The sequence below is a fragment of the Ricinus communis genome, chromosome 7 (genome assembly GCF_019578655.1).
Source record: "Ricinus communis isolate WT05 ecotype wild-type chromosome 7, ASM1957865v1, whole genome shotgun sequence".
Taxonomy (NCBI): domain Eukaryota; kingdom Viridiplantae; phylum Streptophyta; class Magnoliopsida; order Malpighiales; family Euphorbiaceae; genus Ricinus; species Ricinus communis.
Window position 1 is genome coordinate 29,206,936 of NC_063262.1, and position 16,974 is coordinate 29,223,909.

A 16,974-nucleotide genomic window follows, 5' to 3' on the forward strand; every position below is an offset into this window, starting at 1 on the left:
CGAAACTAAAGAATATAAGTTGCATACATGCCTACTCCACTATCGTATATTCACTAGAATCTCTGCTCCTTTTGCCCCTTATTTTCACTTAAGCAACAAAAAGACTAATGCATTTCTTATAACATTTCCAGGAAACTTCAAGTCAGAAAAACTCAGTAGAGCCATGATAATTGAAGTTATGGTGCACAAAAGTGCATCATGATTTGTCATCTAGATTTCAGCTGGAGCTTTAGGATTGCTTCAATGGTTGTCTAGAAAATTATTCATAGGCTACACGAATAACTTGCTTACCCACATTTTTACCAGAAAATAGTCCAGCAAAAGCAGCTGGAGCACTTTCCAATCCCTCATTCATGTCTTCAATGTAAACAATCTTCCCTTGCTTGTAATAATTACTAACTTGTTCCAAAAATTGTGGATACAAATGCAAGTAATCACTTTGAAGGAATCCCTGCATCCTAATTCTTTTGCTTATAAGATTGAACAAATTGTGAATCCCTCGGGTAGCAGAGAGACTGTTTACAGACATCATTCCACAGACTGCAATCTTGCCATGAATCTTCATGTTGAGCAATGCAGCATCAAGCATGTCTCCACCCACATTATCAAAATAGATGTCAATGCCTTCTGGAAAATACCTATTCAAATGAAGACGGCAACAAAGTGTAATCATCACTATGTGTAATGAGATAACTATAACCATATGAAACATAAAGAACATGTAAACAAGATAACAGCTCCTAGATGCTGGCAACCTAAAGATTTGAGATATGATGCTTGAGGAAACATCAATAGAGTAACTACAGGAATTCAATAAAGCAAAGAAAAAGTCAACAGTACAAAATACTACTATAGATATGTAAGGGCAGGACGTGCTTTACTGACTGGGGAGATAATTTGGCTTCTCTCAAGGAAATTGCGTTTATGTTTAGCCAATATTGCCTTCAAAGTGATCACAATATAAACATAAGAGAATTACACAAAAATGATAGATGTACTGACATGGAAGGAAAAGAATAGGTTATGATACGATCTACTGTTTAAGATCATAAACTAGCTCAATACACTTGAAAAAGGAGAAGAAGAAGAAGATAAAATTGAAGAAGAGAGAAGAAAGAACAGATTGAGAAAGAAGAGAGGAAGAGAAGAGTAAGAACTGAGAGAGAAAATGAATTGTTACTATCTGGATTTCGTAAGTAGATGTAACTGAAAGTTACATACAAAGATTTGTGACAGATAACCATTCTCTCTTTCTAACTAATTACAACTGATCCTTATTGACTAATGTATTAACCAATAGCGTTGACAGCTCATCATTCTTAACTGAAAACACAAAGTAAAAAAACAGAATTAATTCTGATCTCTTTCTAGAATTTGATTAAATCTCAGCCCTTGATTATAACAGAATATTACCGAGAAATGCTATTCTTTTTCTAAGTTGACTTTGAGATAGACAATTTTTCTTTCATGTGAATAGAGCTTTTTTATTGCATTAGGAATCCAACAGTCAACAGCATGAGTAATAATGGCTTTTTTTTTTTTATTTAGCAAAGTAGCTGGGGTATACTAAGAGTATCTTTGAGACACGTTGCAGCAGATCAAGTTCTAGAACATATTTGAAATTCCAAAAGCATACTAACCTTTTCAAAGCTGCATCCAGGTTGGGCTCTTCTTTATAGTTAAAAGCTTCATCAAAACCAAACTTGTTCTTTAGAAGATCAACCTGACACCCCAATTCAAGATATTTTCCTTGTATCAGCTCTAATTGCTGTCCACTGTAATTAATAAATCTGTACTATAGCTAATGAAAAATGAGATGAGTCACAAAATGCAAAGACAGGAAATTCACTTTTTGGCTTGTCCCGGCACTTCCAACTACATAGCAACCATGTAGCTTTGCAAATTGACCAACAAGCTGGCCCACGGCTCCTGAAGCTGCAGACACGAACACATAATCTCCTTTCTTAGGGGAGCAGACCTCATAAAATCCCGCATAAGCAGTAAGACCTGGCATGCCTGCAAGAAAATTCCCACTTCTGTTTAAAACAATGATGTATGTTAGGCCATTTTGATCATGGAACTCAGGATCTTAACTCAGGCTTTTATCCTAAGGTGCAGAAGTTATGCAGCCTCTAGTGGTATCGGGTTCAGTATAGGCCCAAGTGTCACGTGAGTTTTGTTTTATCTCCAAAACTTTGCCCACGTGCGGCCTAGCTTGCTTGATTTCCCCGAAATTCAAGATAGCTAGTCAGCCTACCCTTGATTGCCAAACCCGGCAGAATGATAGCAAATACGCTAGCGGAGGTAAATTCACGAAAGTGGCACAAAGAGACGCAAGAGTTGTGGAAGTGTATACTTGTATTGATTAATTCACACTAAAGCTACTTACAATGAGCACACTTTCTCTCTCTACAACTCTCTTTCTTCATATATCACACACTCACCCCCCTTTACAAATGGTACAAGGAAGGGGTATTTATAGCATTTCCGCCCCTGTCCGCCAACATGGCCGTGTTCCTGGCCGTGTTGGGAACATGGCCGTGCTGAAGGCCGTGTTGGGAACACGGTCTGGGGTAAATAGCCGTGTTACCTACTGTGGCCGTGTTTCCCGAAGCTTCTAGGCCTTTCGCATTTTTATTCAACCAACACGGGCGTGTCCGTGGGCGTGTTGGTCAACACGGGAAGTGTTGTTCAACACGGGCCGTGTTGTGAAGCCTTCCCTTGCTAGCTGCGAGGCGGGGCGTGACATTCTCCCCACTCAACTGCAACGCCCGTTGCTCGCCTCCCTCGTAGCTTTAATTTTCTCCTCAAATTGCCACAAGTCGCGAATTGGCTCCCAGCTTGCCTCACTCTCGGGGAGTCCCTTCCACTTGACTAGAAACTCCGTCATAGGAGGTTGATTGGACTGTGGCACCTTACGGTGGGAGATGATGTAGTCCACTTCTTTGTCATACTGAGCCCGCACATTCAAAGGAGCTCTCGTAGACTTGCCTCGGCTTGGGTCATCATGATCCTCCTTGTAGGGCTTCAACAGGCTTACGTGGAAAACAGGATGGATCTTGATGCCTTGGGGAAGTTCAACCTTGTACGCCACCTTTCCCACTCGTTTAATAATGGGGAAAGGCCCATCATACCTTCTCGAATAAGAGCAAGGAAGTTCTTGGCCATCGGATCATGCTTTAGCCCCTCCTTGATGCGCTCCGCCAAGTTGCATGCAGGACGGCTTATTTCGGCTAGCTCCCCCTTCCTGCTTAGGGCGTCGGCAACAAGGTTTGCTCTTCCTGGCTTATACTCCATGACATAGTCAAATTCTGCAAGGAAGTCTTGCCACCTAGCTTGTTTTGGTGTGAGCTTCTTCTGTGTTTGGAAGTAGCTAGTGGCGACATTGTCGGTTTTGACAACAAACTTGCTCCCGAGCAAGTAGTGCCTCCAAGTCCGCAAGCAATGGACTATCGCGGTCATCTCTTTTTCTTGCACCGTATACCTCCTTTCGGTGTCATTCAATTTCCGGCTTTCGAAGGCTATCGGATGCCCTTCTTGCATGAGTACTCCACCAATAGCAAAATCAGAAGCATCCGTGTGGATCTCGAACGCCTTTGTATAGTCGGGGAGTGCTAAGACCGGCTCCTCCATAATCGCCTTCTTTAGCCCCTCGAAGGCTTCTTGGCACTTTGTAGACCAGTCCCAGGCACGACCCTTCTTTAGTAAATCCGTTAAGGGAGTGGCAATGGAAGAATAACCCTTAATGAACCTCCGGTAGTAGTTCACCAATCCAAGGAAAGACCTCAACTCCGTCACCTTGGCCGGCGGTTCCCAATCCTGGATGGCCTTCACCTTTGAACCGTCCATCCTCAACTTCCCATTGCCAACGACATGCCCAAGGAACGCCACTTCTCGTTGGGCAAACAAGCATTTCTCCCTTTTAACGTAGAGCTCGTTAACCCGCAAGGCTTTGAACACTAGCCTTAAATGCTCTACGTGCTCCTCCAGCGTGTTGCTGTACACAACAATATCGTCTAGATAAACAACAACAAATTGATCAAGGTAAGGAGCAAGTACCTTGTTCATCAACGTGCAGAATGTGGCCGGCGCATTTGTGAGGCCAAAGGGCATGACAAGAAATTCATACGACCCATATCTCGTCACGCACGCCGTCTTTGGCTCATGTCCTTCGGAGATGCGTACCTGATAGTACCCGGACCGTAAATCCAACTTGGTAAACCACTTAGCACCACCAAGTTGATCAAAGATGTCCGCAATGTTAGGAATCGGGTACTTATTCTTGATTGTAATCTTGTTCGGCTTCGGTCAATGCATAACCAAGAGACCCATCATGCTTCTTCCGGAACAACACGTACATACAGACTTTGGACGGCCTTATATAGCCTCGTGTGACTCCTTAAGTTGCCTCCTTAATTCCTCCACCGGAGGCGCCATACGGTAGGGGGCAAAGGCGGGCGGTTTGGCTCCCGATTCTAGCTCAATCTCGTGGTCCACTTCTCGGCGTGGAGGAAGTTTCTTCGGCAGCTCTGGCGGCATAACATCTTTAAACTCATCTAGCACGCCTCGGATAGGGCTTGGAAGTGTAGCCTCACCAGCATGGGTACCTTCTTCCACTTTAAGGGTTGCTAGGAAGGTTGGCTCCTTCCTTTTACCCCTTTCGAGAGCTCGTATGGCCGACACCATCTTATCTTGACTTAACTCCCTTTTTATCGGCACAACACAAGGTTGGCCATTCTCCATTATGCACATGGTGTTGGCGTAAGGAACCAAGAATGCCTTCACCATATCGAGGAAGTCCATACCAAGATAAAACCGTTGATCATCAATAGGAGCAATTGTGATATCGACCTTACCTTGCCATTGGCCTATTCGGATGTTAGTTCTTTTCGCAACGCCAATGATAGGTAATCTCTTTGCGTTCACCCCTTTAATGAAGCCCTTTTCCTTCTTGTAAGGCAGCTTAATAGAGTCAGCCACCTCTTTCGCCATGTATACCGTGTCAGCTCCAGTGTCCACCATGGCTTGAATACTCCTGCCTCCGATATTGGTCTCCACGTACATTCGTCCACGAGGCTTTTGCTCCACTTTGGCTTGGATAGCATTGAGAAGTCGAAGGGAAGCAAGTCTTCGCTCTTCTTCTTGCCTTTCCTCTTCGGTGATCACTAGCGCTCCAAGCTTTCCTCGCTTTGGACAATCATATGCCCGATGAGGTCCGTCGCATATGAAGCAGGCAAGCTTTCTCGGGGAAGAACTACGCCTGTCTTCCTTCTTCCACTTGCCCTTATCTTTGTATGAAGCCTTGCCATCCTTGGTGAAAGATTTTCCCCTATCTCCACCACCTTTGTCACTACCTTCGTATTTCTTTGCTTTTGGCTTAAACGAGTCCTTCCTCTTCAACTCTATCAAGGACTCGGCAACCGCCATCGCGGTGGCAAGGTCCTGCACACCTCGCCTTTCTAGCTCCAACTGAGCCCACCGAGATAACCCATCAATGAAGGCATGAAAAGCTTCCTTTTCCCCCAAATCGGGAATCTCCAACATCAATTCGGAGAACTCCTTCACATATTCCCGAATATGACCATCTCTATGTTGGAGACGTCGAAGCTTTGACCTCGCCTCCTTCTCGGCATTGTCGGGATAGAATTGCTTCTTAAGCTCCCGAACAAAATCTTCCCAAGTATTAATGGTGCAGAGGCCCTTTTTCACATCCTCGCACCTCCGTCTCCACCAAACGGTAGCAATATCACACAAGTAGAGAGATACGGACTTTACCTTAGTGGTGTCGTCCACGATGCCCACTGCCTCAAAGTATCCCTCCAAGTTCCACGGGGAAGTTGTCGATCTCCCTCGCATTCCTCGCCCCCACCGTAGGCTTTTGGTTTAGGAGCATCGACCTTGTGGACCATCGCTTGCGCTCTCCCCACTCTTTCTGCCAACGCGGTCTTGCACAAATTGAGCTCCACCTCGAGCTTATCGACCTTCTCTAGGCATTGGACAAGCAACTTCTTGAGAGCATCATTGTCCCTTGATAAATTGTCGGCGAGAACATTCAAGGCACCTTGCATCTCCTCGCGAAGCTCTCCATCGTCCCCCTTGGACTCTAGCTTCTCGATGCGTAGGTCCATGTCTTCGATTTTATCCCCCCAATCGGACATGGTAGTCTCCACCCTGACTAGCCTTTCCTCCATCGCGCCAATCACATCGCGGGACTTATCCCTCCGGCCCTTTCCGCTATCCTTTCCTCCTTCCCTTGGAGTAGGAGGAGCGGTAGAAGTAGATTGCTCACCAACCTTGGCCATTATCTCGTGCAAGAATTCTCCCAAAGAATTTATGAACTTGGCTTTGTCTTGAACCCGCTCTGATACCAACTGTCACGTGAGTTTTGTTTTATCTCCAAAACTTTGCCCACGTGCGGCCTAGCTTGCTTGATTTCTCCGAAATTCAAGATAGCTAGTCAGCCTACCCTTGATTGCCAAACCCGTGAATGATAGCAAATACGCTAGCCGGAGGTAAATTCACGAAAGTGGCACAAAGAGACGCAAGAGTTGTGGAAGTGTATACTTGTATTGATTAATTCACACTAAAGCTACTTACAATGAGCACACTTTCTCTCTCTACAACTCTCTTTCTTCATATATCACACACTCACCCCCCTTTACAAATGGTACAAGGAAGGGGTATTTATAGCATTTCCGCCCCTGTCCGCCAACATGGCCGTGTTCCTGGCCGTGTTGGGAACATGGCCGTGCTGAAGGCCGTGTTGGGAACACGGTCTGGGGGAAATAGCCGTGTTACCTACTGTGGCCGTGTTTCCCGAAGCTTCTAAGCCTTTCGCATTTTTATTCAACCAACACGGGCGTGTCCGTGGGCGTGTTGGTCAACACGGGAAGTGTTGTTCAACACGGGCCGTGTTGTGAAGCCTTCCCTTGCTAGCTGCGAGGCGGGGCGTGACACAAGGGGCTTTCTCAAGCCGAAGGTGCTCTACTTGCTCAGTTAGCCATCGAATTATTAGAATGAGGCGACGGCAAGAAATATGCAGCAAACACGGAAATGGTACCTAATGGAGTCCTCCAGACTCATGGAACAGAGAGAAGATCCGAGGATAAGCAAGTCTACAGCACTTTCATCAGTGGGCAGGCAAAAAGTTCAGGTGTGGCTTGCCCCACTATTGTAATTGAATAAGAAAGCACACGGCAATAGAGATGAAGCAAGTCCCATGTGAATATTAATCAATTAAACAATTGCATTCCACTATATAGTGGATTAAGTGTAGTGGAATTCAAAAGTTATCCTCTTTAGCCAATGATCATGATAATAACCTAGGCAAACGATAGAAGAGGTAAGAGGCAAAAAGAAAAGGCTAAGCTTGAGGAATTCAATTACAGAGTCATTGCAGGAGAAATGTACTACTATTTAGAGCAATAATAGAAGCATACCAAGAAGACCGAGGTGAAGTGATAGAGGAATATCATCATGTAGCTGAATTGATCTCAATTGGTCAGAGTTGTAGGGAATGAAGCTGTATTCTTCCCAAGTGGTGAATCCGGAAAGAAAATCCCCAGGCTTGAAATCAGGATTATCAGAAGCGACGACCTTTGAAATGCCAAATCCTTGTATGGGCTTCATAAGAGTTGAAAAGGAAAAGACATGATTAGTTTGTATGGCACTGGTGTGGTGGAACTAGAAAGAAAGCGTGGTTGGAATATTCAAGGTCAAATCATGTAGGAAGCGAAAAAAGAGAGAATCTAGAAGACAAACACTGACATTGACAGACAAAAACAAAGAAAATAAATATATTTAGGCATGAAAGAGAAGGAGGAGCAGGAAATAAAGAAGAAAACCTGGCCAGGAACAAAAGGAGGAATATAGGAGTGATGGTAATCACGCATGCGACCTCTCATGTAAGGATCACAAGAAAGATAGAGATTCTTGACCAAAAAAGCACCGCAAGGTTTTGGTAGCATGAGCTCAATTTTATTCCCAACCCTGACTTCCATGTCTGTTTCTTTGGGTGAGCCTTCTATATACCCTTTGAATATCACCTGCCTGTTCTCTACTACTTGTCCTCCTTCCATTTTCACTCGACCAGCCTAAAGTCGAGAGAGAGAGAGAGGAAGAAACGATGTGTTGTGTTTGGAGTATGAGTAGGAAAGGTATGCACAACAACTTCTCTGCTCTGCAACTACCTTACCACTTAAACCATTTTTTCTTAATGGATTGATGTCTGTCTATCAATAAATTGATATATATATACATATACAGTAAGTTAGGACAGGACATTATATCATTGGTTGAAGGAATCAATGCTTAGAAAAGGAAAAAAGAAAAAGTAAAAGAATACAATACAATCAGTCCTTTCTAACGGTATTGGTAGCTGCCTACCTACCTTCTATTATTACCTAACTGCTGTTAAAAGGAGGAGTATTTTTATATGACTTATCATGCCAAATTCCTTATTAATTTTCATTACATAGTAATCGGAAATTGCCAACATCATCTTCGTTGGTCAACTTATTTTATATGTACAGCCAAAATGATTAACATGACGAGAAAAGTGAGCTATCTGCCACAAATATAAAGTCAAAAGTCCCAAAATAGTTGCATGCATTTCTCTAATAATGAAAATGGAAAGAAATGCTCCGGTGGCAGCAGCCAAAGATTGTAAAGTAAATACAACAAGAGGCTCAACTTCCATGACTTTCCCCACTTTCTTCTGTACCGCCAGTTCGGAATGAATTACCACTAGTAACATAACAAACCAACAATAAAGACTTTGCCAAAGAATAAATAATTTCACAACAATAATGAACAGTGTGCAATCCCTTTACTGTACACTCACATACTCCAAATCTGCCTCAGAACAATAACTGCTTGGACTCATCTCACTTCACAAACTGCTCATGCGCTTAAAATAATTGCACTAGCTAAAGAAAACAGCTATAAACAAAACAAAATAAGTGAACTCATCATACTGAAGGGCACAACATGCCTCCTCCCTATTTACATCAAGCCGCTTTGTAGCGGAGTCCTGTTTAAACATAAATTGTGTAGGGATGACATTCCTTTCCAAGCATTCAACCACTGCCCACTCTTTGTTGTCAAGGACTGTTCAATTTACGAAGGTGGTCAACTACGTCATAGGAACTGCTCAGGCGTTGATAATCAGACCGAGGGAGAAGATTCCCTTGGACTTGCCTGGAGCCCCCAGACTTAGGGTCAACTCTTGATGTCTGTACTGCACAGCAGTGGCGCACACGGATGCGATGCTTTCTCGACTCCATTGTGTTGTTTGTACCATGCACTTTGATCACCAATATAGCTTCCTTGTCTCTGGTGTCTTCACACCAAGAATTTCTAGGGACACCATCAACAAACTCTTCCAGGGTGGGGAAATCCTCCAAATGAACAGACACCTCCGCAATCTGATCTGGTTTTATTACACCAGTTGCCGGAATGACCTGATTCAAGTCTCACATCTTTCTAAATTCCCAAGGTGGTAAAGTTCATAAATATGCTAGTATCATTAACAAGAGTGCAAAATTTTCAATTAGTTTTGTCTGCCGACTCTTTGAAACAATTCTAAAAATCAAGCTGGTGTTATTTCCAGGACACTTTAGCCAATGGATAAAAGGAATCATTTTGGTTTCTATCTTTCATTTTGCTAAAGGAGATATTTGCATAATGTTTATTTATTTCATTACATGCATTTCAAAATTAAGTGGGTGAAGTAGGGGAATCTACCTCAAGCCAGCGTGGAAAACCAAAGGAGCCCCTTGGGTGATGATCTGATGCTTGTCCGTCATCATTAATTGTAGACTGACCTTCACAGATAATTTCAAATAGAGCATCACTTCTCCCACATTTATTTGTGATACGCAAAATGGTCGTATCCTGGTTTTGAAGGATTATATTGTTTGTGCTCACAATAGTTTCTGGAATCTTGCACTGTTCTTCAAGAGTGCTTCTAATTTCATCATTTGATTTGAGAACCTCACCAAACTCTTGTCTCCTCACTGACTCATCAACATGTGCAATATCAACACTAAAAATGCAGCGCACAGGCTTGTGATCACTATCAGTGACATCCATGCAAGCATCATACCTAATCAATGACACAGGATGTTAAATCTCAAAGGAACAAGTGATGCATATGTATGAGCACATGTGCTGGTATTCAATGCGCATGAACTTATCTCAAGGAGTTAAGATATTAATGTACATAATGAGCACATGCATGCACATATAAATAATTGCATATAAGTGAAAGTGTTCTGAGGCATTTGTGAATACATCAGCTAACAATGCGAAAAGCGAACATCACCTTCACAATAAGTTAACTAATGCTTACATCTTTTGCAGGTATCATCTGAACTCTATATGGGCCAGAAACACATGCTAAAAAACTTACTGTGATATCATAGAGACAACAGGGCAATCTAAACTGCATTCAGACACTCGAGCTGGCCGGCTGTCACGGTAAAGTATTCTGTCACACCAGGCCGGAACACGTTTTTTTTCACCTGAATCATACCCTGCAAAAAGATAGTTCATACTAATTGAATTTCTGCAAATTTTCTTTTTTGTGTACCCAATATCATTAAGTCTCAGCAAAAAAGTTAGACCGCAAACCACAAACAAGACTGTTCATTTACTTTTGGATCAGAATAGGTCTGTAAGCAATAGAGTCACTTACACAAGTTATCAATCATAATATAACTCATGTACTTATCAACTGTCCATTTCTCATTAGTTCTGGTCACAAAGGTTTCTATGAACAACAGACTCACTGATCTAAATCATTGTTCATAGAATACTGTCATAAACCATGAAGCCATCCAAGCTACTGAAACAGGTCAATTAAAACCCAATTTCCAACCAGTTAACACAGTCAATTAACATACCTGCTAAACCAGGTTGGTGCTTGTCAAACTTGTATGTGGGAGGAAATCTAATAATTGCTTCCCGCATGCCTTGGAAGACATTCCCAGCTTCCATTTCTGCTCGAAGCTGATCCCTTTCTCTAAGCCAATCAAAGCATCTTTGAGAAATAAAGTCCCTTGCCTCATCATAAGATATATCATCGAGCCGATAATTAAAGTCACCAAGGAATATGACCATATCTGCCTCAGATAAATCTGGCATTCCTTCTGCAGAGTTGGAACCCATAACCTATACATGCATCAACACTTTATGCGAGTAAGTAACTATGAATCAATCAGAGATAATGACTTCAGTACCTAAAGGTTCTTTTAATTGCATAATAAAGTCCTAGAGCATTTTTGAAAAATATTTTATAATCAATTTCCCAAAGTTTTTAAACCTTCATCATTAGTCTTCTCCATCAAAGAATTTTTTTAATTATTCGACCCTCAAAATGTAATTTTCCTTTACATTTCGATCCTTTAAGAAACTACAATTCCGATCTCTTTTAATCAACTTTTTTCTTTACTATTTCAAAAAAATCTAGTAGTTTCCAAAATCAGTTAAAAGTATCAATTAAAACTTTTTCAAGATAATTATTTTCATTAGATTATAATATTTTCAGCACCTCTTGTTTTTCAATTATATTTCACTATTTAATTTCAGCTTAATTTTTAATTGTTGCTTTTTATTGGAATATTTTCTAGTTTTTGAACGTAATATTGTTAGAAATAAAAGATTATTTTGCAAAATTAAAATTTTAAAAAAAAAATGTTGAATAAAAAATAAAAAGAAAAAAAATCTGTTATTCTTTAGAAGTTCAGGGATTGAAATGTAAAAAGAATTCACATTTTGGGAGTTACTATAGAAAAATTTCTACTGATGGACAGGACTAGCAGATGGGGTTTTGAAAACTTTTAGAACTCCATTGTAACAAATAAATAAATAAATAAAGTTCTTTTAGTCTTTAATTTGTGATATTCGGAAAACACTGAGGACTGCTGAAGTTATTATCCCAAACAATTCTGCAACAGAAACTTAAGATAAAGAAAGCTTCTATCATATAAGTACATACATTTGTAGTACGAAGAGTTTGGATCGTTGATGAAGAGGCAGCTGCAATACAAAGGAGCAATGGCAAGCCAGATCTATAAACAAGCCATAATAAATACATTGAGCACGCAAGCGAGCAAGACAAGAACAGGTATGGCACCATACCAGCTGCAGTATTGAAGTGATTAGAAGGTCGAACAAAATTCATTGTTCGATATACATGATCAAAGTCGGCATTACGACGATTAACTGCCTCCAGATGTGCCGCAAAGTGACAGTTAACAAAGCACATTGTCCGATTATAAACTCTAATCCTCAAACCGACAGCTCCCTGTACAGACAACATTCAGCCAGACCAATAATACGAATAACCAGAGGAAAAAAAAAAAAGGGCATAGCAAGCTGCATATCATTTTGAAGAACTTCATATAGTTGGAACCTAAACTAAGAATATGGGGATTGTTTTAACTCCAAAACCTAAAGGGAACATACAATTTCCAAAACTCATATAAATAAATGGATAATTATTAGAACAAAGAATGTTAAGCATACCTTATTACCAATTGCACGCCCAAAGCCACATGGAACTGCAGCAGCATCAATATCTCCTACGTGACCTTTAAGGCTATTTCTAACCCTAAGAAACATTCAGCCATCAGAAACAAGAAATCCTACAATGACCCAGACTACTAAGATCAAAGGAGAAAAGACATGTATGCCTAAGTAAAAAAGTGAGAAAATGAGATTCAAATTAAAGAAAGCGGGGTATCTATTCATAATGAATCAGGCAATGAACATAGTGCCGTTTTAGGACCCAAATGAGCAGTTTTGATATGACAGATCCCCTTAGAATTCAGAAAGGGTTAATTTCACTAATGGTCACTAAATTTGTAGCTTATTATAGCATACTCGCTTCAATCTGTTAATGAAAATCATTAAACTTTAACTCCTGTTTCAGTAAGGTCACACTAAAATCCAAAAGAGATTTTGCTGATTTCTGACCCAGCAGTGTAGTAAGGAAATCCTGTGACTAAATTTCGTTTAGAATTTGGCAATAGTGACCTTATTAAAACACAGATTAAGTTGAATAATTTTACATGACAAACTAAACTTAAATCATCCATTTGAACTTTAGAGACAAGCTCAGCAATCACAGATGCCACTATGCCCTCCAAACAATGGATAAAGATCATTTTTTAAAAGACGGTTCTATAAGCTCCAAAAGGACAGATTTTAATGGTACTAACACAATGAATCCAATTCATTTTTATTCAGCCATTCAATTTTTTCATTAAATGACAAAATGGCTAATTCCAAACTATTAAAACCAACCAAGCCCATACTAGACCTTCCCATCACAGATACTAACCATACAGCAATAAGTAAGCCTGCTAATTGTCGAGAACCAACACGTTCAAATGTAGAACCTTCATCCAGTATTCTGCCTATCATTTCCAGCCACCACTGCCCAAGAGAACTACCTTCAAGTCCTACCTAAATTTAAGAAGAAAACTGGTGAACAAAATAAAATAGGGAAAATAACTACAGTCAGGATAAGCATGAATGATTAATAAATCTTAACATGAGGTTGATAAAAGATGCCTGACAAAATGCTTCCCATCTTTCTTCTCTTTCTCAGATAATATCAGTTACAACTAAGATATTCAAACCAATATATGGACAAGAACAAAATTTTGGAGACATGGTAATGGGACATCATGCAACAATAACAACAGACTTAATAAGAAAAAGATTTTCTTACAGTTTCTTTCGCTGCAGACATTGCTAGAACACCAGCACCCATTTCAACTTCTTGCAACCCAACAACAACAATGCCAACATCTCCAGCTGCAGAACCTAGCCAGGATATAAGCGAGTCACGAGATGCTCTTCCTTGTGCTACATTCCATGTGCCAGCTAATATTTTCAAATTCTCTATCTTCGTATACAAAAATTCCTTTCCAGCCAATTCTGATCGCAATATGTTGTCAAGTGGTCCAGGAGACATGATATTCCATCCACGTATACCACCATGATTAGCCAAGGTGAATACATAGCCACCCCCAACAGACATTTTAATCACAGGACTGCTGTGAGCCAGCCACCCACCAATCAAGTTACCTTCAAGGTCCAATACCTGGATGGTACCGCTTGCATAGCCTACCCACATTCTCAACCCAAACGTACAAAAGCATTGAACAGCTGAAGAATGGTACTGGAACTCATGCAAACGATTGCCATTTCCATCCCACTGCACAAGTAAGCCATTTGCACAACCTGTCCAGATTATTCCATCGATGCTGATAATCAATGCTTCAGTTCTACGATAATCTTCTCCGAAGCCACCTTTTGCAGCAACTCGACGAACAGCATCGGCTGCTCCCATGATAGCGTTCCGTGAACGCTGAAAGAAACCAAATGAAGTTTGAATCTTGTCTTTCTTTGAACCAGCAACAATTTTCATCTTGATCTCATCTTCAAAGGTAATATCCTGAGCTGATGACATGTCCAACTTTTCAATCTGACCATCTAGATTGAATACTTTGAGCAACTCGCGTGAACGGGCATCCCTGCAAAATAATAACGATTAAGCACAAATTACTAACTATTTGCATTGAAAAAAAGTTCCCTAATAGACTAGCAACAGAAAATGGAGAGTTGGATAAATGTGTAAGCAGTTGGATAGTTAGACATTTGTAGTGAGTTATCCTGAAAGTAAAAAACATTGCAACAAAGAAAGGGAAAATTAGTAGAATGTGAGAGCAAAAAGTAAAAGCAATAATTAGAAGTAAAGATGTAGATACCACAAAGCAAAAGAAAAATAACCAGCAGTCCACACTTTGGCTCGAGAATGATCAGAAAGCAAGTATCTGATATCAGAAGAAAGCGCATTGGAGAAGCCATTGAGAGCAAATTGGGCTTTAGGATCGATATAGGACCTCTCAACTGTTAAGGAAGCCAAGTGGCGTTCATCTTCAGTGAAAGAAAATGATGTATGAATAGATTCCCAAGGCCATATCTTAATAGCGCCACCTTCTGAACCCGACCATAAATCCCCTGTAGCAAAATTGAAAACAAAATCAGTGAACAAGGTGGATGCAAAAAGAAAAGGTTGCAACTTGAAGTCAAACAGTAAAGAAAGGGAATGCAAAGAGAGAGAGACACCATAAGAAGTGATGAGCATGGAGAGAATGGAAGAGCGATGAGCAATCCACGACAAGACTTCCCTGAATCGATTGGAAGTGAAATCCATCTTCCAACACCTAACCTTCCCATCCCTATGCCCACTCCACACCACTTTGTTAGCGTCGTCCCCAACCATACACAAGACAGCAGATCCCAAACCCACAGACTCCGTATATGGAGCCGTCTCCTCACTTCCACCGTACAAATCATCGAATTCCCACACCTGAAGGGCGCCGTCTTCGCTGCCAGACCACAATTGAGTCTCCGAAGTGGTAATGGTTCTGAGATAACAACCAATTTGGGATTCCCTCAAAGGACGGGGTCTCACCTCCAGACTGGGAGGGCGGCCAGGGTGGAGGGCTCTTCGAGCAGGAACTCTAAAAATACCGGAACCGCCTCCTTTACCAATGAACTCAGGTAAGGCACCAGAAGAAGACTGGTTATTGTTTCTATAATTATTGTCGTAATAATGTGAAGAAGAAGAAGAAGACGGAGAATTGGGAATGTTGTTGTCAGTACAAGTAGTGGAGAGCTTGCGATCCAGGAACTGAATCATGTAATCAAGGCGTTTGGTTGTTGCTTCCGACAGCTGGGATTCGTCATCGGAGGAGGTAGATGAGGGTGACAAGTAACGGTCGAAGATTCTAGGACTAGGGTCGACAAGTGATGATGCGTCCTCATCATCATGCTGGTGGTGGTGGGGGTCGTCGTTAAGGTCTATCAATGGTTCCATTTGGCAGTACTTTTTAGTGCACAGACACCCGCCCCCTCCCCTCCCCTCCCCGAAACTAACGAGAGAATCTAGAAACCGGGAAAATCGACGAACAGAAGGGTCTTCTGTGTTTTCTTCTTTCTCACTTTTTCCTATTCTTTGCAGTCTAATCTAATCTAATTAAATTAAATAGGAGCTTCCGCATTTACAACTGTTTCCCTTTGTTTTCAACTCTTACAAACCAAAAAAACAGAATTATTTTAAAGTAGTTATCTAAAGATATTGTTTTAACATTAACTAAATAATTGCCTTTCATATACATAGCATTACAGCGAGTTATTCAAAACTCGGATCCATAAAAAATTCATTCAAACTCGTTCGTTAATTTAAATGGACAGAGCTCGAGCTTAATTTCAAGCTCGATAATTTTATCGAGCCGAGTTTGAATTTGACATAGTTTAATTCATTAGCTCGCGTACCTGCTTATTTACCGGCTCGCGATCAGGCTCATGAATTCGAGCTCGAGCTTAGTTCATTTATAAAGCTCGCAAACAGGTTCGTAATCTGGCTCATTTATAAAGTTCGTGCATATTCGTTTATAAACTCGACAAGCATGCTTGTCTATAAACTCAAATTTAAATTCAAAATAATAATAGTAATAACAATAATAAAATTAATAATAATCATCATCATAATATAACTATAACATTTAAATGTACCTACTATATTACTAAGAGTTACAATAGAAATAATAAATAATAAATAAATGTATTCTATAATAATTTAATAAAATAAATATTTTTTAAATTAGATAAAATAAAATTGACTCATTAATATAATTAATATTTTTCTTATGAATTACCGTGTATTATAAACTTTAACTATATTTGAACGACAATAAAAGCATTTTAAATGTATTTTCTAATTATACTAATTTAGTAGAAAAAATTATTTATTATTAAAATTTTAATTAGTATATAATAGGTTATGACTAACCAGGCACTAGAATAGAAAGAAAAATTAAACATTTTATCTAAATGAATATAGTCAATGGTATTGTCAATATTGCAAAACCTTATATGTATCTTAATCTTAACACA

The 16,974-nt window shown here is 40.4% G+C and overlaps 2 protein-coding genes across 3 annotated transcripts; both read right to left on the reverse strand.

Annotated features, from left to right (window-relative positions):
- Positions 1-81: 81 nt before the first annotated feature.
- On the reverse strand, positions 82-8,282 carry LOC8263449 (2-alkenal reductase (NADP(+)-dependent)). The gene is made up of 5 exons (XM_002514725.4): positions 7,845-8,282; positions 7,440-7,623; positions 1,850-2,016; positions 1,641-1,723; positions 82-638 (listed from the first exon to the last, which is right to left on the reverse strand). Exons 1-5 carry the CDS (start codon positions 8,076-8,078, stop codon positions 260-262), a joined length of 1,047 nt encoding a protein of 348 aa, XP_002514771.1. The 5' UTR covers positions 8,079-8,282; the 3' UTR covers positions 82-259.
- A 493-nt stretch (positions 8,283-8,775) lies between these two features.
- Positions 8,776-16,069, reverse strand: LOC8263448 (type II inositol polyphosphate 5-phosphatase 15). Of its 2 annotated transcripts, XM_015716732.3 has the most exons (11): positions 15,142-16,066; positions 14,781-15,033; positions 13,739-14,546; positions 13,346-13,470; positions 12,529-12,613; positions 12,142-12,307; positions 11,999-12,039; positions 10,905-11,172; positions 10,412-10,535; positions 9,745-10,105; positions 8,776-9,461 (listed from the first exon to the last, which is right to left on the reverse strand). In XM_015716732.3, exons 1-11 carry the CDS (start codon positions 15,893-15,895, stop codon positions 9,102-9,104), a joined length of 3,345 nt encoding a protein of 1,114 aa, XP_015572218.1. In that variant the 5' UTR covers positions 15,896-16,066; the 3' UTR covers positions 8,776-9,101. The 2 variants fall into 2 exon arrangements, with proteins under 2 accessions (XP_015572218.1, XP_015572217.1); XM_015716731.3 differs by having other exon boundaries at positions 11,999-12,307; positions 15,142-16,069.
- Positions 16,070-16,974: the final 905 nt, after the last annotated feature.